General features: G+C 30.3%; 3 protein-coding genes across 6 annotated transcripts; 1 reads left to right on the top strand and 2 right to left on the bottom strand.

Annotated features, from left to right (window-relative positions):
- Positions 1-960: 960 nt before the first annotated feature.
- TIFY8 (TIFY domain protein 8) lies at positions 961-6,434 on the bottom strand. Of its 3 annotated transcripts, none has more exons than XM_012223242.4 (6): positions 5,869-6,434; positions 4,798-5,012; positions 4,256-4,707; positions 4,050-4,137; positions 1,297-1,568; positions 961-1,199 (listed from the first exon to the last, which is right to left on the bottom strand). In XM_012223242.4, the coding sequence occupies exons 1-6, from the start codon at positions 6,167-6,169 to the stop codon at positions 1,169-1,171; spliced, it is 1,359 nt and encodes a 452-aa protein (XP_012078632.1). In that variant the 5' UTR covers positions 6,170-6,434; the 3' UTR covers positions 961-1,168. The 3 variants fall into 3 exon arrangements, with proteins under 3 accessions (XP_012078632.1, XP_012078631.1, XP_012078633.1); XM_012223241.4 differs by having other exon boundaries at positions 1,340-1,568; positions 5,869-6,432; XM_012223243.4 differs by having other exon boundaries at positions 1,340-1,568; positions 4,798-4,988; positions 5,869-6,431.
- A 12,339-nt stretch (positions 6,435-18,773) lies between these two features.
- LOC149494428 (Pentatricopeptide repeat (PPR) superfamily protein) lies at positions 18,774-22,260 on the bottom strand. 2 transcript variants are annotated; one of them, XR_016322147.1, is made up of 3 exons: positions 21,651-22,260; positions 19,841-21,344; positions 18,774-19,152 (listed from the first exon to the last, which is right to left on the bottom strand). XR_016322147.1 is itself a non-coding variant. In XM_089725042.1 (2 exons), the coding sequence occupies exons 1-2, from the start codon at positions 22,258-22,260 to the stop codon at positions 20,110-20,112; spliced, it is 1,845 nt and encodes a 614-aa protein (XP_089581168.1). In that variant the 3' UTR covers positions 19,624-20,109. The 2 variants fall into 2 exon arrangements, 1 of the variants encoding a protein (XP_089581168.1); XM_089725042.1 differs by lacking the exon at positions 18,774-19,152 and having other exon boundaries at positions 19,624-21,344.
- Positions 22,261-22,413: 153 nt separating this feature from the next.
- Positions 22,414-24,536, top strand: LOC149494427 (2Fe-2S ferredoxin-like superfamily protein). Its single transcript, XM_089725043.1, has 6 exons — positions 22,414-22,602; positions 22,713-22,826; positions 23,648-23,701; positions 23,856-23,918; positions 24,122-24,184; positions 24,387-24,536. Exons 1-6 carry the CDS (start codon positions 22,414-22,416, stop codon positions 24,420-24,422), a joined length of 519 nt encoding a protein of 172 aa, XP_089581169.1. The 3' UTR covers positions 24,423-24,536.
- The last annotated feature ends 525 nt before the right edge of the window (positions 24,537-25,061 follow it).

The raw sequence follows: 25,061 nt of genomic DNA, 5'->3' as shown, positions 1-25,061 counted from the left end.
AAATAATATAAATCCAAACAAAAAAATAAAAAATATAAATATAAATAATAAGAAAGTTTTTGTTTCATTTTAGGTGGAAATGAATTGTCGGCATACCCAGAAAATTGGAGTTAGAACAAATGGAAAGGTCAATAAATATTATATAATAAATATTTCCTTCACATAAAAATTGTCGGCAAGAGAATGTCAATGAATACTGATTCCAACTTTCCACTAATTAGATTAATATCTTCAAAATACTCAGTTAATCTTTAGACTAAGTGAAATTAATTAGAGGATTTTGTTCCACTTAAGAAATTAATTAGATGATCATCATTTACCTACTTACCAGCATTCTTTTTTCCTATTTTGCGCAGTAAGCACAACATTGTAAATAGTTCAAATCAATTGCGATGCTGGTGTGCTGAACGCCTGCAATTGTTGTGGTCTGAGTTTTGTTATTCGAAATGAGAAAGGGGAGTTAATGGCAAGGTTGTGCAAGGTTGTGCTTGAATCAGATTGCCCACAACTTGTTCGACTATGCCTCAGAGAAGTTTCCCCCCTAATGAATGGCGTGCCAGTTTAAGCAGAATTATTGCTTTAGCTTCAAATTTTCTTTTGTTTTCTTTTGATTATGTTCCTAGATACTGCAATAAGGTGGCTCGTAAACTTGTCTCTTTAGTTTTGATCATGTTCAAATTTTCTTTTGTTTTCCTGTGTCTCTTTAGCTTCAAAATAAAAGCTGAAATATTTTTAAATTTTGCTTTTATTAACTAATTTAATCAAAACCACTTAATTTTCAGTCACTTTTAATTAACTTTTTAACTAAACTTTTAACCAATCGCTAAAAATTTAATTTTTTTTAACTGAACATGTGTTTACCAAATCGGATTAGCCGAACCGAATGCTCACCCCTATTTATAAGTTGGAAACTTAAATGCTTTCTTTCTTTGAAAGATTGGAGTATTTGATGTTTCTTGATTTCAAGAAATGAGAAGAGATTTTAATTTATATAAAAATTGACAAGCATATCATATGAGAGGCTTGGCCATGTCTACATCTGAACATGAATCTGATGAGCTAAATTAAGTCCTCTACAAACAAGACAACCCCAAAACTTCCTTTGCCTTACACCTCTCTTTTCTCTTCAGTACTTGCTTCTCCTGCCTTAACTTGATCTCTACTCTCCTCAGTTATTATCATGCTGCCATGACGCCCTCCTGCAAATAATATTTATCAATCCTTGGAAGCAAAATAATTTAAATGTACTTTTCTAACCAAAACAGCAAACTAAGAGCCTCCAGAATTGTGACTTACAGAGCTCGAATCTCTAGCTTGGGTAGTAAACTTGAATCATTACCTGTAGGTGTTGAGACTCTGTCACCAGAGCCACTTCCTTGAGTAGAATTACCAATGCTCGATAGCCTCCCGCGCAATTCGCGTTGGAATTTGGTGTTAGCAGCCACACCGGTATCATTTTCTCCAGTAGTCATGTAATTTTCACCACCCGGCCTCACGGTAGGTTTAGGCGAGTAGGTGGTTGACCATGATGCTCCATTTGATCCTGCTAAGGCCATTATAACATCTGCCTGAATTGTAAATACATGAAAAGATGTGATCCAACTATGTTGAGCAACTTCAAATATTCAACAAATGGAACAAATTGCTTCCAGAAAGAAAGCTGATTAAGATAATTAAGATAGAAAAACTGATATTTTCAGAGACAGAAACTGGTACTCAGAAAAAATTATACTGAAATGCCAATTGCTAGCAAGCACATTATCAGTGACAAAAACAAAAGCATTTAATGGCACAAAGAAAGAGAAAAACATAGTATCAATGCACCTGCAAAAACATCACCAAGGATTATCATTCAAATTGGATAACACATCTGAACAAACACAAGATGAACAGAATTCAAAAGACAGTTGACAAAATAATTTCAATAAAGTTTCTGAAAGAGAAATCATAAGAACACAAGTGTCCATGCAGAAGCCAATGCTAATAGTTAAAGAGTAAAATAGTGCCCAACTGCATAGTTGATGACCGCCAGATATCAGAGCATATCATTTTCTTTCATTTCCAAGAACAGATCATGATCCCAAAATTTCATAAAATTGCTCGTTCCATGAGGTAATACAATTCAACCCATCCCCAATTTAATCAGAATCAAGTTAATGGGTGCGAATTTTTTCTACTCTCCTTTAGATTTTAAGGACTGCAGAAGAATGAACATGAAGAATTCACTAGTAAATCCAACAACTGCATGCTTATCAGTAGGTTTAAAAAAAAATTCTGAACCGCAACAACTGATCAAGCAAGCAGATAGAATCAAACCACATAGAGCACGCACATAATTATTGTCCTGATGTCACGAGAAAATAACTCAATAGTTAAGTGGCATTACCAAAGGCATTTTATATACAAAAGGCTGCAAATTATAAAGGTTAAACAACAGAACTACTGCACTTTCAGTTGAGTTCTAGGCAATGATTTGAATACAAGCAATAAAAGGATGGCATGAAAAACTAGGGAGCAAAAGTTTATGAAATGTGTAGCAATAAGCTGATGGAGAAGAAACCGTTGCTCGCTCAGCAACCAAGAGAGGCATAAAATTACCGCCCCTCATTTATAAGCAGATTGAATTATTTAGAAGTCAGAAAGAGAAACCAGAAATTTTTAGTTTAATACCAAGCTATAATTAAAGCACTCAACATGGAATACTGTCACACAGAACAAACATCACAACCAATCATCTGCCGAGCAAGCAAAACAGTAACGAAGTTGTTCTGGCACAATGAGATGCATAGGAAGAAACACATGTTGATCAACACCGACAAACACTTTAAAGATAGAAATTAATATCCATTTCTTTCACAAAAACAATGAATATTGGACTTGAACAAGTTAAAGCAAGTTATGAACAAGGTATTTATCAACTTCAAGGTACGATTCTTCACTTTGATGTCTCATCTAGAGGACAAGCAATAAGACCAGTCATTACACATACTAAATCAAAGCGCATTTGCCATGGTTTCATTTCAGAATCAATAAGAGTGACCTTGCCTTGGTATGTAATAAAGCAAAATTTCCTGCAGGTATTACCATCGCTGACTCATATCATCTCTTGAATGAGAATAAATGAATCGTGTCATTTGAAAGATTATAGGACATCTATTATCTTTGAGTTGTAATCACAAAGAACTGAAGGCTCAAATCAACTTCTAATCATAACACAAGCCTAACAGCATTCCTCTTGCCACTGTCATGTGTTGATACAAACTGACTTTCAGATAATTACAACATTAGAAAAATTACAAAAAGAAGTTCTGAATCTTTTAATCATGCTAGTGGAAGCTTTAGCAAAGAAGCCTAACTGGTACAGCTCTTCCTCAAGCGAATGAGTAAACCAAGTGATTATTGGTAATGATATTCGATCTGTAATATGCAACATCAAGCTCAAATTTTCATATTCCAGCCCTGAAGCCCAACATGACATTAACATTAACAATATGAGGAACGCTTTTTAGTGAAAGACTATGCCAACAGCTGGTCATTCGCAAACTCAGTATAATCAAACAATATCAGGATTAGGATGATGTAGCACCTGGCAGCATACTTACACTCACAACAAATAAAAAAAAGATCACATTTAAAATGAGCCTCAAGAACATATCCAAGTAAATAGCCTAAAAGTGATGGTAACACTGATATTATAAATCTTTGTAAACTCTAAAGCACTACAAACTGCATTTCTACAGACTGGCATTAATGACACAAAGAGCAACTGCAAAAATGATTGCATAACCACAGAACTGCATTTTTGTGAATAACTAATGCTCATTTAGAAGGTTACTTTGAGTTATAAGTAAGGAAAATTAAGCACTGGCATCCAAGATCATGTCAAGCATATGGATATTTCTCAGATTGGTTTGGTCACATAATCATTGAAGACTAACATAGATCTCCTTTGAGCATGCAATGTATACGTTTTTCTACAAGAGACAATAGAAACTAAGAAGATTAAGCAAAGTCCTTTACAATTAGAAAGGAGATAGAGAGAAGTGAACCTTGTTTGGGTGGACATCATCAAAAACATGAGCTTGGCCACCATAAAATATAGTCATCTGACGACTGGCAGATGTTAAACCGTGCCGACTGCCACAAATGTAGAACATAATAAATTGCATCAAGTTTCCTTACAGAAAGAAAAAGATTTTTTAAGTAAAACTGTATAAGGACACGGTAAGACAGTGGATTATATTAGGAAGTTTACCTTGAAGGAGTTGAAAATTCCGGTTCTGAATTATGAGTCCCAGATTTAGGTTTACTGCCACTTGCCAGTGCCCCTGATGAATTTTTCTCGGTAATGCCTGTGCCAGTATTGATGGAACTCAAAATTCCAGGACCTTTAATTCCAGTTCTGGACCCTTCATCAGCAGCTGATTGAGAGATAACTGAAGGACCAGCATTGATATCCCTGAATTTGTTTGCTGGAACTTGATGCATAAAAGGGACAAATAGACCTGAACGAGGGGGATACTGTATGGCTGTTCCCACAGGAATAGATCGCTCCCATTTTGAAACATTGGCATCAAGTCGACTGCCAGCAGAAGATTGCAGTATGAGAGATGCAGAAGTTGGTCTCATTGCTTGCATACCATAGAAAACTTCATCATCATTGGTGGATCTTCTGGGTCTCTCTCCTCCACCTCCATTCTTGATCATCTGAGATTGAATATGACTCAATGAACATGAAGAACAACATCCAGATAAGGCATTTTTGGCATACCTTCATGATAACTTGTTAAAGGTTACCTTCATCAAATGTAGGCTCTCAAGAGAGTCATGACCCATTTGCGGAATCCCATCCCTGGAAGACCCCGTAAAAGCAGAATCTGAATTACTTCGCTTACTTCCTCCTACTCTGTTGCTTATCTCAGGACCAGAAATATCACTCCTTGGACCATAAAATGGAATCCCCTCAAGATGATTCCCGACCTGTCTTTCTATTAGAATTATGAGAAAAACTTCTATGTTAATGGTTAAACTGTCCAAATCAGAAAACACAAGTAATCTCTAAACACAGCACATTTTCAATAATATAATGACAAGCTTCAAGATCAGTAATGTTGACCAACTGAGGCCATTAATGGAAAGAGCCTCAAAGAAAGAAAAGAAACAGAACAAGCATAATCATAGAACAAATAATACATATCATAAGACCATAATGCAGAATGGGCTAAGTAGTACATGTGGTGTGTTTTTTCTGATCAGTAGCAAATAATGGTTCATCAACTTCTTCCTCAACTTTGAATAAAGAATTTCAAAAGGAAAATAGTAAATGCAGATATATATAATTACACTTTAACCGTCATCGTTCTTCTACAGGAAACAAGACCAATTAAAAGAAACCACGGAATACTAAATTGGCAAAACCAATCAACAGAAGCAAGTTCAATATAACAGAAACCTTAGAAAATGGCTAGTCATTGCAAATTAAAGTTACACACTAGAAAGAACTAGTTAAAAAGCTACCAACCCCATTACTGACTTAACTAAAACTAACGCATGATAGAACACACACGCCGCACTACTTGAAAGTTGAAAGAGAGTCTTTCTAGTTTCCGCATCAACAGCTGAAACTCACAAGTACATTAAAACGGACAGACAAAGACATTTTGCTCATCCAGAAACAAAAAACAAAATTACCCACTGAAATAGCAAAGAGGGGGGGCCAAAAGGAAGCACATTTCTCCATGAACTAACCAAGTTCCCATTTTCACAAAATATGGCGATCAAAACATAAATCAACTAAAAAAGAGTAAATTAAACCATCAACCTAAAAAAGCATATAAATTTAAAAAGTAATTAAGATTAAGCAGAGACCAGAAGCAAGATCAGAAGTAGTGGAAAGAGGACCACGAACACCACCACCGGAAGAAGCCCCAGCAGAAAGAGAAGCAGAAGGAGAAGCATCAGCGTTCTTGGGAGCCAAACCGACAGGAGAATCAGTCGTAGCAGCAGCTGCCTTCATCCCGAGAAAGTCATGGAACATTGCTTTCACTTGTTGTTGGTTTTGAGCAGGGGTGGCGTTATTATTATTAATTATACTAATACCGCTAACAGTAGCAAGAGAAGTGTTTGCATTGTTGGGTTTTGTTTGGTTAGCCATTGTTAGTATGGCCATTTCCACATCTTCACTGTATAATCGTACTTTTGCTGCTTCTTCATATCCTTTCTTAACCCTTCAACGATACAGAGGGAAAGAGAAGAAAGAGAACCCAAAAAAAAAAAAGAGATAGAGCACGATTTTTCAGGAAAGAGAAAAAAGAGAGAGAATCAAAGCATTAAAAAGCAAAAGGTTCTTTCTCTGTTTCAAATAGATGGGGTTTTTATGTCTGTCTCTAACTCTGTGCCTCTGTTATGTTTCTGAGAGCTGGGTTTATTTTGTTTTTTTCTCTCTCCCCCTTTACTTGTAAATTGTAATGGGTATAACTGTTGCGCGTGTAAGTGTGTGTTTATGCGCGCGTGGGCCTGTACCTTTGTCCTTGCAACATTCATAGAGAGAGAGAGAGAGAGAGAGAGAGACGAGGGGGATTTTGTTACTTTTTTATGTACGATGTGGGAGAACTTTATTTTTTATTTTTGGAAATTCAGCCTATAGTCTTTGAATTTATGAAATCGCCCCTCATAGAATTAATGTTTATCCTTTGATGTCCTATTCATGAATGATTGTAAAGGAGCAAAGTTAAGGTGAGTCCAATTGAGCTTATGCTTTGTTTGATGGGTGTAAAATATTGGTGGATATAAGATAGAGACTGAAATTTTTTTAGGATTATCAAAATTCCTTATTTGATTTGGGTGTAAATGTCAAGGAAGGGATAAGATAAATTGATTCGGAGGAAAATTAATAGTATCATTTTACATCCTTATTTTGCTTCCGCTCTTATATTACTTATTTCCCAAACATAGCATTATGCTCAATTGGAGCTTCAAAAGACAGAGTTCTGACTAGACTTATATATAATTTAATCTCTCCGTCCCATTTTATTTACTTATTATTTTTTTTTTTTGGATGTCCCAAAATATTTATAAGGTTTTTAAATTTATATATTTCAACAATTATTTTTCCGCTAATGACATTAATGGTTATTCATTAAATGAAAGACTTTTGTTAATATCTTAATGATTTAAAGAGTAAAAATAGTAAAATAATTTTTATTAATTGAATTCTTAATATATTGTTTTGTTAAACCATGCAAATAAAATGGGATAGATATAGCATTATTTAAAAGAAATTTATATAAATTGATTTATTAAACAAATTTGATAAGCAGAATGATTTTTTTTTTTTTCTAGTCAAACATCATTGCATCTTATAAGCCACTTAACTTATTTTCATTTTTATGGAATGATTTTATTTTATGATTTTTCTTTTTATTTTTTTCAATTTCACTTTATATTAAATCATTAAACTTTATATTACTTTTTTTTCACATTTCTTGCAAGAATTTATGCTAGGTCCCCCCTTTGTTCCTTCAAAGAGAAATGCCTTTATCACTTTCTTTATTATAATTAATAATTATAACAATAATAATAATAATTTGCTGGGACCTTTTTCACTTTGGAGATAAGGACAAAAACTAAAATTTTATTTGTACAATACAAATAAAAAAAAAAAATGAAAAGAAAACAAATCCAAGAAGTTTCATACTTTTTGTCTTTGGTTAAATTTAACTTTGTATTCATGCATCCTTCTAACACATCTAATGTGAAAAAGTGGATCAAATGTCAATTAAGAAATAAAGTTGTCTACAACTAGTAATCACTATGTATATCAAAATTTTCTTTTATTTTTAGGTACCCTTGTTTGTTTCTATGTATATATATATAAATACATGTTTTTAATGAATGCTAATTTTTTAGTCTACCTAAAAATTTTATCTAGGATTGAACTTCTGTAATATTGATAGAATCGAATTGAACTGATCAATTCTGTAATATTGATAGAATCAAATTGAACTGATCAATTCATTGAGTGTGATTTTAATTTTAATGGAAAAGGTAAAAATATCTTTGATTTAGTTTAAACATTTTATAAAAATGTAAAAAAAACAAATAAATTTAACTCAAACGTTTAACCATTTATTTGGATGAGTATATTTTTTTGGATGAAGGAAAATAACTATGGAAAATATTTAGAGAAAGGTACTTTCTCTTATTTATAGAAAAGGAGAAAAAAACTCGAGGAATTTAATATTTCACTTATTTTGCACTTGGCCTACATGTTTTGAATTAATCTCTCCAAATTGGAGAGAAAACAACGGAGGAAAGTGAAAATTTCACTCATTTTTATTAAATTATTTAAATAACCTAAATTAATTAATAAACTTTAACCATTTTTTACATATCCCATAATTTAAGTGATGATATAATTGTCAATTTTCAATATAACATTTATTTTCCTCTCAAATTTTTTCATTTCCAAATAAAGGAAAACAAATTTATTTTCTTTCCTTCGTTATATCCAAACACAAGTGTAAAAAATAATTACGAAAATGGAGTTGACAAATCATCATTATTTTCTTCCATTTTTTCTTTCCTCCAAATATTTTCCTTCCTCTCCTTTCCAAACAAAGGATAAAAAAAAAAAAATCAAATTAGTTCAGCCCGGTTTATAATACAGCTTGATTTGAATTTTTATAAATCAATTCAACTTATTTGATTTGCACTAATTTGATTTGATTTGAAATAAATCTACTGAATTCTCACCCATTAATTTTTTATTAATTTTGCTATGATCAAGATTCAAAACTAACTTCAATTTTTAGGTTATATGTATGAATGTGAATATAATTTATTAGTCAAACAAGAACAATAATTTTTTTCAAACAACATTTTAATTATTGAAACTATCAAAAACTTCATGTTTTATTAAACTACATATTAAAACAAAGAATTATCTTATAATGTAAATGATTAAGATTGAAATTTATAGATTAAAAATTTATGATGTTGAAAATTTTTTAAATTAAATATAATTATGCGTTTTTGGGTGAAAATATAACCAAATCATAGCGAGTGAAGGTGTTGGAGTAGTTAGTGGGCACTAAGGAGGGAACATATATATATTGGAGAGTCCTACGCATTGATCCCTCTTCAAGTACTCTTGTTGACTGATACCACCACCACTACCACCACCTTCACTCGCCGTCTTTTTACCACACTGGCCACCGTGGAAAGCACTTATCTTTTCAAGTTGCCAATTTTGTCCTTCAATGCCATCCAAATTCATCACTTCAATCATTTCTCTAAGACAACTCGTTTGTTCTCTTTATTTTATGGATGGTACTTTGATTACTAGCATTACAGTTCTAACAATGAACTCTATAATGCCTTAAAATTCAAAAAAAAAAAAAATTCTTAGAGTAAATTACTTAAGAACTTGTAAAATTTAGAGATATATATATTTCAACTATGCACTTTAATCCTTGGTGGATCAAAACATAATTTTTTACTACACTTTTTAATCATGGATTTTTTTTTTTCGGGCCCTCGAGTATCCATCAATCAAATTTGTCAGGTAAAAGTTGATTTTCAAGCTTTTCTCTTTCTTATTATGATACAATCACCTTGTTTCTATTTTAATCTCATATATTGTATCGTCTTCGATAAAATTAATTATTTTAATAGCATTTAATTATTAAAATATTAAAAGATAAACGTATAAGGATTAAGTTTTTAAAAATATTACCTTAATTTCTAAAAATTAATTCAAACATAAACTAAATATATAAGGGTTAACATTTTATAAAATATTACCTTAACTTCTAAAAACTAATTTGAATGGTACTTTATCAATATAACCTAATTGATTTAATTATTTGAATGATAGGACAATAGCATTGTGGTCCTCAACCCACGATAAAGCAGCTCACAAAATAGATCGTGTCTTCTAGACAGGAGAATCAATATTTAAATATCATATATAAAAGGATGCTGTTATGAAGGATCATACTTAGATCAAGCCGGCGGATGATCCATGTGTTTACCGTTAGGCCATCACATGGGTGGTATTTTTGAAAGGTTAAATTGGTTGCACTCTCGTTTGGATTGTCATTTTAGATAGAACATGTTTATCAGCTCAATGCTAAATGCTATTGAAGATGCAAATTTCATGTTTGAAGGGAGGGGTAAATTTGTTAATAAAATGGAAGTGTGGGCCTTGAAATATACAGCCAAATCCTAGTGGACAATGATGAGTGCATGTGGGCGCCCACAATATCACGCAGATATTTTACAACATTATTGGAGAAAACAATAGTCACAGTGAAAATAAAGAAAATAAAGAAAGGAAACATGACAAGCCCATCATTAGAGATTCACTCTTTTCTTTGAATTATTATAGGATCTCTTTGAATCATTTTTATTCTTCTTATTCAAATATTATTATTTTTAATTCTCAAAATTAAAATCAAAGGCTTTGATCTCACAAATGATTATTAGTTTTGTTTTGTATTGATAAAATTTTGCACTATCATATCAATAATCATTAGGTTGGAAACTTAATAAGAGTGAAGTTTTATATATTTTATATCTAATAATTAATTTATTTATTTATTTATTCTTATGAGTTCGTAAAACTCAAATTCAAATTCATAATATGATATTATTGAAAAAATAAAAAAATATTAAATTTCAAGTTAAAATTGAACGAATATTAAAATTATATTATGAATTTTAGTAAGGAACAAATGAGATTATATTAAAATTTATATGTGGTTTTCCTCATAAATGCTTTCACGAGATTCATTTATGTTTGGTTCTAAAATCCTGTCTCTATTGTTGATGATGATAAGATATTTTGATGTATAGACAATGAAATGTTAATTAAAGTTTTATTTTTCGATACTCTATGATATTTCTAACAACTAAAAATCTCTACATCTACAATAATTTTGATTAACACCTAAGAATCTCGATATCTACGTCTTGATAACGCTCAGCAATAGATAAAAATCTTATAACATTTATGATATTAATAAATGAAAACAATAAATTAAATTATAATGAACAATATATCGGAGATAAGAATAAATACAAAACATATATCTTAAGAATAAACCTGATAGAATTTTATTAACTTTGACTCTTAAATCAATCAATTTTATAATGAAATATATATGTTATAAAAAAAATAAAAATGTATAGGAAGAAAGGCAAACCGTTTGAGTTGCATATAGTACCAAGAAACTAATTAAAGTCACGTAACATAGAGGATGAGGGAAAAACTAAAGAATTAATATTAAGATAAAGATTTAACTTAAATTTTATTTATTATTACAAAATCTATATATCTTCTTTGATTTTTGGAGTATATATAATATATAAAATAAATGAAAGTGAATGATAGAAAAATAGTACTATAATTTAATAAAGTCAACTTATTAAGAGTTATCTGTATAAATATATAAATATATAATCTATAAAGCATAAATGCTAATGTGGTAACATAATAAAATATAAAGTGATAATATAGCATTTTATTTTTCCATTATAATTCTTTTTGTGTTTAATAAAAATTAAATTTGTTTATTAAATAATGAAGTTACAAACTAATTAATCTAATGGAGGATTTCATTATAATTAATGATTTTTTACATTTAATAAATATTAATTTTTTATTAAATAGTTTTTTATAAAAAAATAATGGATTTATAACAGAGTCATAATTATAAAAATTAATTAAATAATATAGTTACATTAACAAATAGAATTAAAATATTAATTCCAATTCACTAAAATATATTTCATTAAAAGAAATATACTTATACCTCATTTAATATGATTATATGAGAATTTCAAAGAAAAAAAATTGAATAATTAACTAAATATATCAGTTGAATTACAATAATTTACTTATAATAATTAATTTTGCTAATTAATATTTCAGTTCATTATGAAAGAATTTCAAAAAAAAAAAATCATTTAATTTTACCTTTCATCATTTAATCAAAAATATATAAGCAAATTATGTAAATTAAAGCAACACAAATATAAATTACAATAATCTTCTTAAAAATTACATTCAATTTAATTTAAAAAATAGAGGATTATACGATCGTGCATCACGCGGTTACATTACTAATTTTATTATTAAAGCTTATTATTTAAACAACTCTATAATATATTGCTCATATACAAAGGTTCCCTAAAATTGTAAATTCATATAATAATAACAAATGACTATAAAACTAATTACATAATTTTTTCTACCTTCAAAAAAGGAATTACATAATTTTTTCTAAAAAAAATTATATAATAACTAAAATTAAAGCCCAATTAACCCGTTTGTTAGCATGTCAAAGTGAACTATTCTTAAATTCACATACAAAACACAATCTATATTTGCATGCATTTTGTATTAAATAATAACTAGGTGAAGCCCTGAGCGTTGTGTGAATTGTTCTATTTATTGTATATCGCCCTTTGTTTTGAAAATACTTTTATTTATAACTCTATACTAAATGAATAATAAAAATAAATTTAAACTAAGCTCGTTTAAAGTTTCAAATTTTTTTAATTTTTATTTATACATCACAATTATTTTACAAAAGTAAAAAGATAAGTGTTAATTACTGTTTAATTCTCAGAAACTCAATATATTTTATCCAATTATAATTTGCTACTGATGCAAATATAACATTCCAAATTAATTTATAAAATTATGTGAATAATATATAAGCCAATAATGTAAGTTTTATTTAGGTATCTTAAGTGATCTTATAAAAAGGGAAAAAAAATTCAAAATTCAAAATTGAAATATAGGTATAGATCATTATTATAAATGAATATTAATTTTAAAATCTAATTATTATGTATAAAATTTGAATTTAAATGATAAATATCATTTTAAATATAAATGTTAAATTTATTTTTAATTTATTAGATGTTATCTTGTAAATTCTCTTTATTATTTTAAATGTATTTATCGAATTTAATGATTTTTTTCCTTAATTAAATCAATTGTGTAAATGTTTACTCACTTGAATAGTAAAAGATTTCTCTAATATGCTATCCTAGTAAACAAAATAAACTACAAAATAATAATAATAACTACACAACTAATTGAAAAAATTACTACAACAAATATTCAATATTACATAATTGATTGTACAATGATCAAAAATAAAAAAATTATTTTTCTAAAGATATACATATATATATATATATAATAAGTTATGGAAATAATGAGTTTTGATTAATATCAGTCTTATTTATCTCATCTTTCTTTGCTTTTTTGCCTCTATCTTAATCTTTTCCTGTACAGGTATTATGTCAAATATAATGAGAAGCAGAAATTTTTTGTCATATTATATAATTCTTTATTTCTTTTGGAAAAAGTTAAAAAAAATTGAAAAAGAGAAAGAAAAAATTGTAAGACTAAAGAATTGATATTACTTTGACATTGCATTACCTCAGGTGAAAAAGAAGAGGCGGGATTGAAGTTGTTTTTATCGTCCTTTTGCAATTAAAAATATGAATAATAATAATAATAATAATATATCAAAGTAAGTAAATAAATAAATAAAGAATTGAGAGCAGAATCAAAATCTAAAAAATTGAAAGCAAAATAATCCAATACATAAAAAAAAAAAAAAAATTGTGAAGAAGATCATTCAAATTGAGAGGTACACATAGATGTATAGATATATGTATATAGATATAGATTAAAAAAAAAGCTTTAAAAGTTTAAAATTTTTAAATTCGACAATTCAAAAACTTTTAAAGTTTTAATTATTCAAACTTTTAGATTATATATACATAATAATAATATAGACACCGATAAAAAAATTAACATTTTTAAAATTTTAAATTCAGCAATCAAAAAGTTTTAAAAAGTTTTAGTTATTCAAATATATATATATATATATATATATATATATATATATTATATTAAAAAATGTAAAAAATTTCAAAAAAAAAAAAGAAAAAAGGAAATGTTTAAAGAAGAATATACCAAATCAGCTTTTTTTTTTTAGAATAATTTTTGGTATATTCTTAGAATAATGTTTAAATAAGTTTTAGCCTAAATAATTTTTGTTAGACTGAATTTAAAAAGAAATTATAAATTATGTTATTTTTTCAATTTTAGGCAACTATTATTATTTAGGCTATTGATTATATGAACTTTTTTATGGGATCCTAATCTTTTTGCAATTGCAAATAAAATTAAAATTTAACTAAGAAACGTTATGCTATCGACTTAGTCTTTAGTTTAAATAACAATGACGACTTTGTTTAATTAAAAAAAAAGTGAAAAAAATCACAACATGTAAAGATATCATATTTACAAAAAAATAGATTCAAAATACTTAATAAATCATAAACAAAACATTTGAATGGTAAATCCCAACTTCATTATCATCGATGAAAATAAATATTAACACAAATACACAGTCAATAAAAAATTACATACTTTGACAAACTATCACTTACACCGATTAATAAAAAGCTGCATTAATATAATATAATCAATAAAATTTTATTAAGTTACAGTTGGATGTATCCCAGCTTTTAAATAAACCATATTAGCTACATCAACTAACTTTCTTTAAATCTATTAATAATCTCTAAATTCTTTATTAAATTATCTATAACCCCATTATCATGCATCATTGAACCATGCTTAGGCTATCTTTTCATTTTTATTATCTGGTTCCATGGCGATCTATCAACATAAAAATATTTTTAGCTATGCACTTATTATTCTGTTTCCCAAGAGCGAAGATCTTTCCGTTGGCGATGCGGCGGAGAAAGGCAAGTGAACTCATGATCCAAAATATTAATTAATTCAATTGATTAATAATCACCTTTTTGCTTAATTTATAGAAAGTACATTCAGGATCAAGGGAAAAAAAATAAAAAAACTTACAAAATTCTCTATACTCTATATTATATTTCTATATTCCAATTATTCCTTCCCGACACCTTCCAAGAAAAACCCTAAATTAGATCCCAAATTGACGGGTTAGTATGAGCTTATCCATGCGGTTATGCACTCTTCGAATAAGAATCTATTTTCTGAAAGATCCTGACTTTCATGCTTTGGTGGGTCTCCGAAATCCTTAGATTTCTATATTCCAATTATTCCTTCCCGATACCTTTCAAGAAAAATCCTGAATTGGATCTCAAATTGACGGGTTAGTATGAGCTTATCCATGCGGTTATGCACTCTTCGAATAAAAATCTATTTTTTAAAAGATACTGACTTTTATGCTTTGGTGGGTCTCGAAATCCTTTTTATATTATATTTATAGACAACAACAGTGTTAAAAATGTTGGCTTCAAAACTTAAATCAACGACGTCAGCATCTAATTCTATATCATAACAATCAAAAATTTAAAAAAAAAAAAAAGAAAAAGAAAACCATTAAAGTCAAAACTCATTATCACAAGCAGTAGAATAAGCGGCATGGAATTAGTGGTGGTGCAAGTTCAGCCTCGACTCATCTGCGATAACTCTGCAATTGGTTGCTAAAGTGAACTCAAGCCACTTTCAAATTTCTATTTTATGAATTTTTGATATTCCGTAATATTTATTTCAGAATTTTCAAATACTTGTGAAAATTCTAAAATTTTCAAATATCTATCCATTTCATGCTATTTATACACACATATTTTATCGCTTCAATTGTTTTGAAAATTCTAAAATTTAGAGATAAACAAATTAAAAAATTTAACTTGAATTAAAATCTACAAAGAGTAAAAATAAGAAAAATATAAAAATAGGATACAACGGTGTTTTAGTATTTTAGTTACAATGTCCTATATAATTTAAAATTTTAAAAGTTATCTTTATTACTTATTATTAATTAATTAAAAATTCAGAAAAAAATACAAAAATTTCTAAAAACAGAAAAAAAATAGAATGCTTAACAAATAGAGTGACAAGTAAGCTTTTTAGATTTTTTTTTTCTTCCGGATTATATAGATAAATAGATTATATGACTAAAATTAATGATAGAGAAATAAAAAAAAAGTCACTTAAAATTGCAAATCTACCCTCAAAAAATAAAAAAACTACAAAATTAATTACAAAATAACTAAGAATATTAAGATCCAAAACTTCAAAATTTAATACATAACACTTAAAATCAATATTAGAGAAATGGAAAAGTATAAAAATAACCAAAAAAAAGAAAAATAATACTCAAAGGAGTTTCTTATGCATGGTAATTATATAATAATACTAAAATTCAAATTCAAATTACTATAGAAAATTGAAAGGTCATTTAACACAATTTTGAGTTTACAACAAAACAATAAAAAAATTACATAATATAATTACATAATAACAAAAAATAAAATTACTATAAAATTTATTATGTAATATTTAAAATTAATATTAGAAAAAAAAAATAACAAAAATAGAATAAAACCAACTTAAAAAATTGAGCTCTATATAGAATTGGAAACCTCTCTTTGATATGACTATATATATATATATATATATATATATATATATGTTTAGAAATTTTTAGCAGAAATGTATATTGCTTATATTTATTTATTTTCATATAGTACAATATTAAATATATTTTTCAATTGAAAAAAACAAAATTAAATATCTTGTTCGCTGCCTCCTAAACTAACTTCTTTAATTTCTATATTTAATGCTTTGGCTGAAGTGTCTCGGTCTCTATTTATGTGTTAAGTGTCTCAATCTTTAATTATACATTTTCATATTTTATTTTAATAAGAGATATATTTATTATTTAAATATGAATGTATATTATTATAGTAAGTAGCTCGCAAAGTTCAAAAGGCTATAAAAATAATTGATGAAAATATATTTTGAAATTTATGTACTAGGATTTTTAAGTAACTTTCATCAATTCTTTAATTAACTTTATATTTCTTATATATTTGTAGAATATAAAAAAATCAATTAGATCATATTTTAAATAAAAACTCTCATTTTTTTTTTCTATAAACAAATTTTTTCATAAATCATAATAGAAGGCTAGTAATAGTTCTAATGTCATTCTTTGGTCTTTTACTTTTACAATTGTGTTCCACTGTAACTTTTAACATTTTGATTAAACACTATTTTTTACAGTATTCACACGTCATAGAGTAATCATAGAATAATCACACGTCATAATCCACTCATAATCGAATATAATATAATGAGGTTAAATATATAAAATCCACTCATAGAGTAATCACACATCTTTTGCATATAGAGATATAAAATGTTACCAGAAATTTCATAGGTACAACACTTATCTTATATAATTTAGGGTGTCACACAATTTATGTTAATAAAGTATAAAAATAAATTTATTCATTAAAAAAAATAATTTAAACTTTAAAATATCTCCTTAGATGGAGTGACAAGTGATTAGCCAAATAAGAAGACCCCACCAATAATAAGCGGTCACATCATAGAATTGGGGGGGAACAAATCAAACAGCATAAGCGTTTGGTGTTTCTTACACACTTCAAATATTCCTATGTGGACCATTCATTTTTTAAATTTTAGCAACCCTATCATTATACCTGATTCTCTCCCCACTAGTATAGACATACTGTTATTATCTATTTTTACATAATATTCAACTTGATGGTTTCTATCATCTATAGTTGTAGTTCTACTACTCATTCAACAGCTGTTCAATTTCTCATTTTGCCAGATTTTAAAATGCCAGCCAGCCATTCATTCTTTATATTAGATCAGAATTTGGTTAGTTCACAAACCTCAGCCCACTTTTTTAATTATTTTAAAATGAAGCCCAGTGATATTGTGCAATCTTTCTTTTTGGCTTAACGACTTATCATGCCGTTCAACTTACTAATTTCGTAAACAATATGCCCCTTCTCGCGATGTTAAAAAAGAAAGACACGTTGCACTTCATTTTCAGTGAACTCCAGCCTTTGATCATATCAATCACCACTCATTTCTAAACCATTTGCCTTTAGCGATACCAAGGTCCATGAAGAAGAAGAGGAAGAAGAGGAAGAAGAAGAAGAAGAGGAAGAGGATTTTCTAGTGTTACGTGCAGTACCTGTAACACGCGAGAGGCGAAGAAAATTGTGCTCTTGGAAAGCGGATATGCTTCCTTACTATGGAGAAAAAACCTGATAAAATGTGCATGTCCTCCATCGTTAACAAGATCAACTTGGCATGATTATGAACCACAGGATTGAGATTCATAAGTAATATTAGAGGCTATATGATAGAAACATTAATTATTGCAGGAGAATTAGCATCAAGATGCAAACAAGGGAAAAATATTTACGGAAAACTTGCTCAATAACAACACTCATCATGATGAGCTTATAAAGTCATCTTCCTCCACCTGAACCCTCCCTCTTTCGCGCACATTCGAAAACACATTCAACTCTGTAGGCTAAATTTACTCGTCATTTTGTTAATATTGATGCAGAAAACTTCTGTGCTGGTTCGTGGCAAAGACAAGTTTACACAATCATTACACACTTAATAAAAGGGTACGGAAGATAGTTTGCAGGTCCGAAATTCCAGTCAAGCTTTATGCATGGATTGAAAGAACCAAAAAACTTTAACAGCAAAATACAGAAACTCAAGAAGGGTAAAAGAAAACAAAAATAAGGAAACTGTGTTTGAATCAGAAATTTAATCAATATCACTGCCGTTTCATGCAATTATCTCTACTTTACACTAACAGAGAAACCTGCCCAAAACCAGTACGGATTTCTATTCGGTTCAAAGGAACCCTAAACAAAAATAAAGAAAACAAACAATGTGACTGAAATTTACAGAGAGTAAGACAAGAATGGGTTTCTCTGTATTCATTCAATGTGACTAAAACTGATTACACATAAAGTTTATATACCTAGTCTAAAAGAGTAAAGTAAAATGCTGAGCTGTAAAGAAATTGAATATAAAAAATACTGAATATAAAAATAAATACAGCAATATATGTTAGCACTTAACTTCTTCGATTAGGAGCTCTAGTGACAATTCTGTGCGAGTGCAACATTACTGAAAAGAGAATGAAAAGGGAATGGAGGAGTGGTAAGCGGCAGGCAATGAGCGCTGAGATGGTTTAGAATCCGAGAACTGTTAAATTGTCGAAGACTGAAGGAAGAAGATGGTGAATTGGCGATGAGAGTCGAGAGAAGCTGCTCAATAAAGGATGAAGAATGAATTAGGGAATTTTATGCTTTGGCCTTCAGAGAATCAGAGTCATAATACTCAATAATTGCAGTGTTTTATTCTTTGTTCATTTTGATATAGTTGGTTTTTGGTAACGAAAACCAAACCAAAAACCAAATTTAGGTAATTTATTTTTTTGAAACCGATTTAAAAAAAACCAAACTGAATACTCCGAACGAAATGCTCACCCCTATTTAGTGTTGGATGATTTAACTGAGGCATGTGCATAAAAGAAAGCTACATGTGCTGCCAGTTCATTAGACGTTGTGGATCTTTCACAAAGGAATAAATTATGTATCCGCAAAAAACAGAGAAAATAGAAAAAAAACTCATGGTAAATAATGTTCAACAACATCAGTACTAAGCATTCTAGATTTGACTGGCATCATTTCCCATATCATGATGGAAATCAAAACTTCCAGTTTGACGTGAAGAAATTTAAAAGAAGAACACTTTGTTTCATGGCCTGTCTTATTATAGAAGGTTTTTCGCTGAGCCAATGATTCAGCAAAGTGGCTAAAGGATTACTAAGCATATAGCAAAACCGACAAGTAAAAAAAATTCCATCCAACTCAACATCAGAAACTTACAAACTATAATAAAAATCATAGCACACAATATAAATGGACAGAGAGAGAGAGTGAGAGAGCAAACCTGTGATGGTGCAATTGCTGATTTAGTGGAAGGACTTAGCAATCAACAAATGGCTTCATAAAGAAGCTATTAGATAGGCAGTTTCCAGTGGAGGACCAGAAAGAATGACCATGATGGCTTAAAGAGTGAGAGGACGGTGCAATTTAAGGAATAAAAGCTCATGTCTTGTAATTTCATTTCTAATAAATGCATAATAAAAAAATCTTGCCATTAAACGTCTTGACTTTCCATCCTTCAATGAGTTTTTCTATTCCTTTACAACTTGCACTTCATGTCTTATTGACTCTTTTTTTTATATCCTCCATCAAACGATTTGCACTTGATACAGGATTTTGATGTGAACCTCTATGCTTAACAATCTCTCTTGGATCATTACAGGTTTTCAGTATTGCAGACATTGCTTCTGCTTTCTGCAATATATGTGTTCTTCTTGCACGTCGTGATGCATCTCCTTCTACACTATATGTATTGGGCAAGCTCGTTGAATGAGGGATAGAAGACATCATATCCCTTAGTTTCCTTGCCATCTTAGCCATTCCTTGTTTCCTTAACTCATCCTCCAGTCTATGGAAAGTCAGATATTGAGGAACTATTCCCCTCCGTAACATGTCCTCAAATTCCATAAAAGCCTCTTCAAATCTATGCGTTCTACAAAGCAAATGAATCAACATGGTGCTAGTGGCTAAGTCCATGTCACATCCCCTTGCTCTCATTTCCCTGCTAATCTGAACAGCGAGGTCCAATCTCTCCTGCTCACACAACATCTTCAACAAAAGATGATACGTGAGCCGATCTGGAGTATATCCTGATTCAATCATCTTTGTATAAAGGTTCATTCCCTCCTCAATCTTACCAAATTTCGAAAAATGCCTAAAGAAATAATTGTAGGTTGTAGGGGTTGGGACAAAACAACGACTAATCATCATTTTAAGGATCTTACTAGCACCTTCAAGATCTCCTGCCTTACAATAGCCTTTTACCAGAGAATTGTAAGTGGAAATAGTGGGGCCTGATTCGGACTGCAAAAAATATTCCATCATCCCTGATAACTCCTTAAACCTACCTGCTTCTGCCAATGCATCGATAATTGGATTATAAACTATTGCATTTGGTTCAATTCCTTCCATTCGCATTTCCTGAAGCAAATCAATTGCTCTTTCAACACGACGCATTCTGCAATAGCCTTCTATGAGGGTACCATATGTTACAACACTTGGTTTCACATTCCCCTTTCTCATTTCCAACCAAAGCCTCTCTGCATGTTTCAGTTTTCTTGAACGAAACCATCCATTTAATATTATATTATACATTCGAACCGATGGCACCCAACAAGGGTCCAATTGCTTTTTTCTATCAACATATTCTTTAGCCACCCTAACCTGCCCTTCTTTACAAAGGGAATCCAACAAAATTTCCAACAAACTTGTTCCAGCATGAGAGTTACCTATAAAGTTTAACCTGCTTGTTGCATACTCAAATGTCCTAATTGCAGGTTGGGACATTCCTGCAATTACCATTTAACAACCTCAAACAAACAGCAAAATATAGAAACTAATTGCATAATAAAACCAGCCACAAAATGGAAGTCATAGAAATTCATTTCTGATCAACATAACATGCATAAATCAAGCATCTCAAAACAGATGCAGAATCCATTAAATAAGTTCAATCATGGACAAAATGCCATCCTGAGAGGATATAAAATGCATGTTTAAACGTGTGTACAAAAATGAACATTCACTCGCTCATTGTTGTTCAATTAAGCATGCAAATTCAAATTAATTGAAAAATAAAGCATGAATGAAATTACCTGCGCGAGTGTACCTTCTGATCAGAGTCGCAAAGGTATCACTGGAAACCAAATCCGGTCCCTTATCTCCATCAATCCGATCAAGAATCAGACACCACGCGGAATCAAATTTCCTCGCTTTACCAAGCACATTTACCACTGAATTGAAGAGCCTCGCTGAGGATTGAAATCCAGGCTTCTTCTCAGCCCAAGCAAACAGAGCATATAGCAAATTAGAAGAACAATCAAAATTATCAAATAGCGTATGTAACAGACTTAGCTCCGGTTGGATTCCAGTCTGATCCAAAGCAGCTTCTAGGGACGGTCCGGGCCTGAGGTTCGGGTCCCTGAGGAGGTTACAGAGAGTAGAGAAGTCATCAAGCGAATAGTTAGGTTTAGCGTTCGAGCCCGAAGTTGGAGAGGTTAGTAGTTGTTGTGGAGGTGGTAGAGGTGGGACCCAGTCGGAGCGGCGGCGAGGAGGTGGGGGATACTTTCTATAAGGGCTTCGCTGTGCAGATAGCCATGACTGGTCTGCTGAGGATGAAGAGAAAGAGAAGAAACGGCAAGTCGTTCGCTTTCCAGTATTGGCTATAGAGAGAAACCAATTTAGTCGCTTCATTTCCAAGCACATATGGAAGTTTAAGGTGGCGCAATATAGAGCACAAGATCATATAATCGAATTACAAAATTACCCCTTGGTTGAGAGTTAAGTTTCGAGAAAGGAGAAGACAGAAGAAGAGAAGTCAAAGACTCGAAAGCTACGAGTGATCAAGCGAAAGAAATAATGGCAGCCATTAATTTCGCCCCCGTGTCGATACGGCTGTCGGAACTCTCTTCCGGCAATGGAAACACATTTCGAAGTTCAATTACTCTGAAAAAGAAACCCTTCGCCACACTCTCTGTCTCTGCAAGCTCACCGGAATATTCACCTCCGGTGCCGGAAAATCCCGAAATTGAGCTTGAATTCATCGGGGTAAGTTCAAATATTTCTCTGTTTCCTATGTATTGTATTGCTATTATTACAACTATAGTCTAAGACACAATGATACATTGTCTGCGGACTTGTGACCGCGGCGGTGGCAGCCGAAGGCAGACGGTGATGGGAGGTACCCGGTGGAGAGAGCTAAAGCGATAAGTGGAGAGAAGCTACTGAGGAACATCATGTTGGATAACAAGATCGAACTTTACGCCCCGTATGTAAGTTTTTTTTAATTAATTATTTTGCTTTTCGCTTTTAAAAGAGGATCTGTCGTTTCAGAGAGTAGCAAGCGTAGCTTAGTCAAACGACAGCGAACAACAAAACGGGTATATAATGTTATATCCTCGTGAAACGACTTACAATCTTATCTAAGGAGGAGGTCGTTTAGGGCCGGCAGTAGGGATTGCTTTTTTTGTTGGTTGGAGTATGGTCGCCAAGGATTCGAACGTAAATCTATTATCAGATTATATATACACTTATGTCGTGATATACCCTAATTGAGAATTTTAGAATGTGCAAAACTTTTGTTTTGAGAAAATAATTGAAAAATATTTTTTTAGATTTCCCATGTCTATATTACTTAAGAAAATTAAATCAGTCATTTTTCAAGGAAAATGACTTTTCATTTTCAAGTAAAAAAAATATTTTTCGAATAATGACAGACTTATCATAAAGTTATAAATACATGTTTATTAATTATCGAATCGGAAAATATCACTATTGATCACCAGTCACCGTCAATCACCAACAATTATCATAATTTATCATTTTATATATTTTTCTTTTATTTAAATTGTAATATTTTTCTTTTATTTATACGAGTATTCTCACATTCTTTTGGATACGAAACTAATACGATTTCATGAGCGTCTCACTTCATGAATATTTTTTCACAGATGGAACCTCTGACAAATTAACCCTTAATAGTTAATCATAACGCTTTGCACATTGCTGGTTTCAAAAAATGAAAAACTGCACATAGTTGCTCTCTTTTGTTGTAATAAATTGAATATGAAACTTATACTGGAAATTGCCACAGGGGAAAGTAATGAACTGTGGGGGCGGTGGAAGCTGTGGAACTTGCATTGTGGAGGTAAGCTTTTGATATTCATTATGATAGAACATATATTGATTCAATGTTAGGATGAAATCAGACCAAAAACTCTTAACATGGACAATGTTTAATGTTTAATGTTTTCATATTACGAGTACCATTGCATTTGCAGCTTTAACTTGTCCTTATGCAGATTCTTGATGGGAAAGATCTGTTGAATGAGAGAACAAATACCGAACTCCGTTATTTGAAGAAGGTGCTTATCTCTTTCACATTTGATCATATTATGAACTTTAAAGAATTTTCTTTTCTTTCAATCTTTGATTAAACTTATGTTGTCTGAATCTGCATAATACAAATGAGTTATTATTATCTTTCATGTTGAGTTTCCATTTTGTGGGAATATATTGCAGTATTCACCATTTGGATATATGTTTATCTGATGATTTAATGGTGCAGAAACCTGAATCTTGGAGGCTTGCTTGTCAAACTATTGTTGGAAATAAAGAAAATTCTGGCAAGGTATATAAATAATAATACATGATACGTATATAAATAAAATCTTTTGTTACAATGTCGGTGCTTCATAGCTTTTTTATCCATTTTTCGAGATGCATTACTAAACAAAAAAAAATTAACAGCCAAAGCATTGATTGATACAATAATTCAGAAGGTTTTGGATTCAACAGATTGAATGTATATTGCTCTTATTTGATTGTCACAGGTTGTAGTTCAGAGGTTGCCCCAGTGGAAGAGATGAAGAACTTAGTTTGCAAATGTATATTATTTGAAATTCTGATTATTATATTTATCTATCGGTTTTTTTTTATCAATTTAACCTTTTATTTATATGAATACAGCGAAAATTTTTCAATTTTTTTTCTTTTATCAGAACTAAAAGAAAAAATTATTTCGGTGGAAGACAGAAAAGTTTCCTGTGATAATTTTCATCCTGCACACGTGTACATATTTTTTATTTTAAACCACAGGCACGATTTGGTGAAAACATAATAAGATAAATAGACTTGCCAAAAGTCCGACTAAAAGTTGCTAATTAAGGGTATAAATGAGTCTAGTTATCTCTGATACAATTGAAATAATTTAATAAATATGAATATAGAAAATTATATATCAATAATTAAAACAAAAATTCATTTACAAATAATCTCTACTTCTGTTTGTGACCTAAGGGCTTGGCTCTGCCAATGCTTTTTTTTTTTTTTTGAAAGGGTTGGCTCTGCCAATGCTGTCTTTGATACAATTCAAAAAGGACTACAACTAAGTTTTAACTTTTACATTGGTATTAGTAACCCAGAAAAAATGTAGACATGGAATAAATTGGTTGGACTGTGATGAATTTAAGTCACAGCCTGACACAAAAAGGTTGCCAGCAATACCT

The sequence above is a fragment of the Jatropha curcas genome, chromosome 8 (genome assembly GCF_041381405.1).
Source record: "Jatropha curcas cultivar XTBG-Jc1 chromosome 8, XTBG_Jcur_1.0, whole genome shotgun sequence".
NCBI lineage: Eukaryota > Viridiplantae > Streptophyta > Magnoliopsida > Malpighiales > Euphorbiaceae > Jatropha > Jatropha curcas.
Note: the sequence above shows the minus strand (reverse complement) of the source record. Positions and strands in the feature narration are given on the sequence as shown.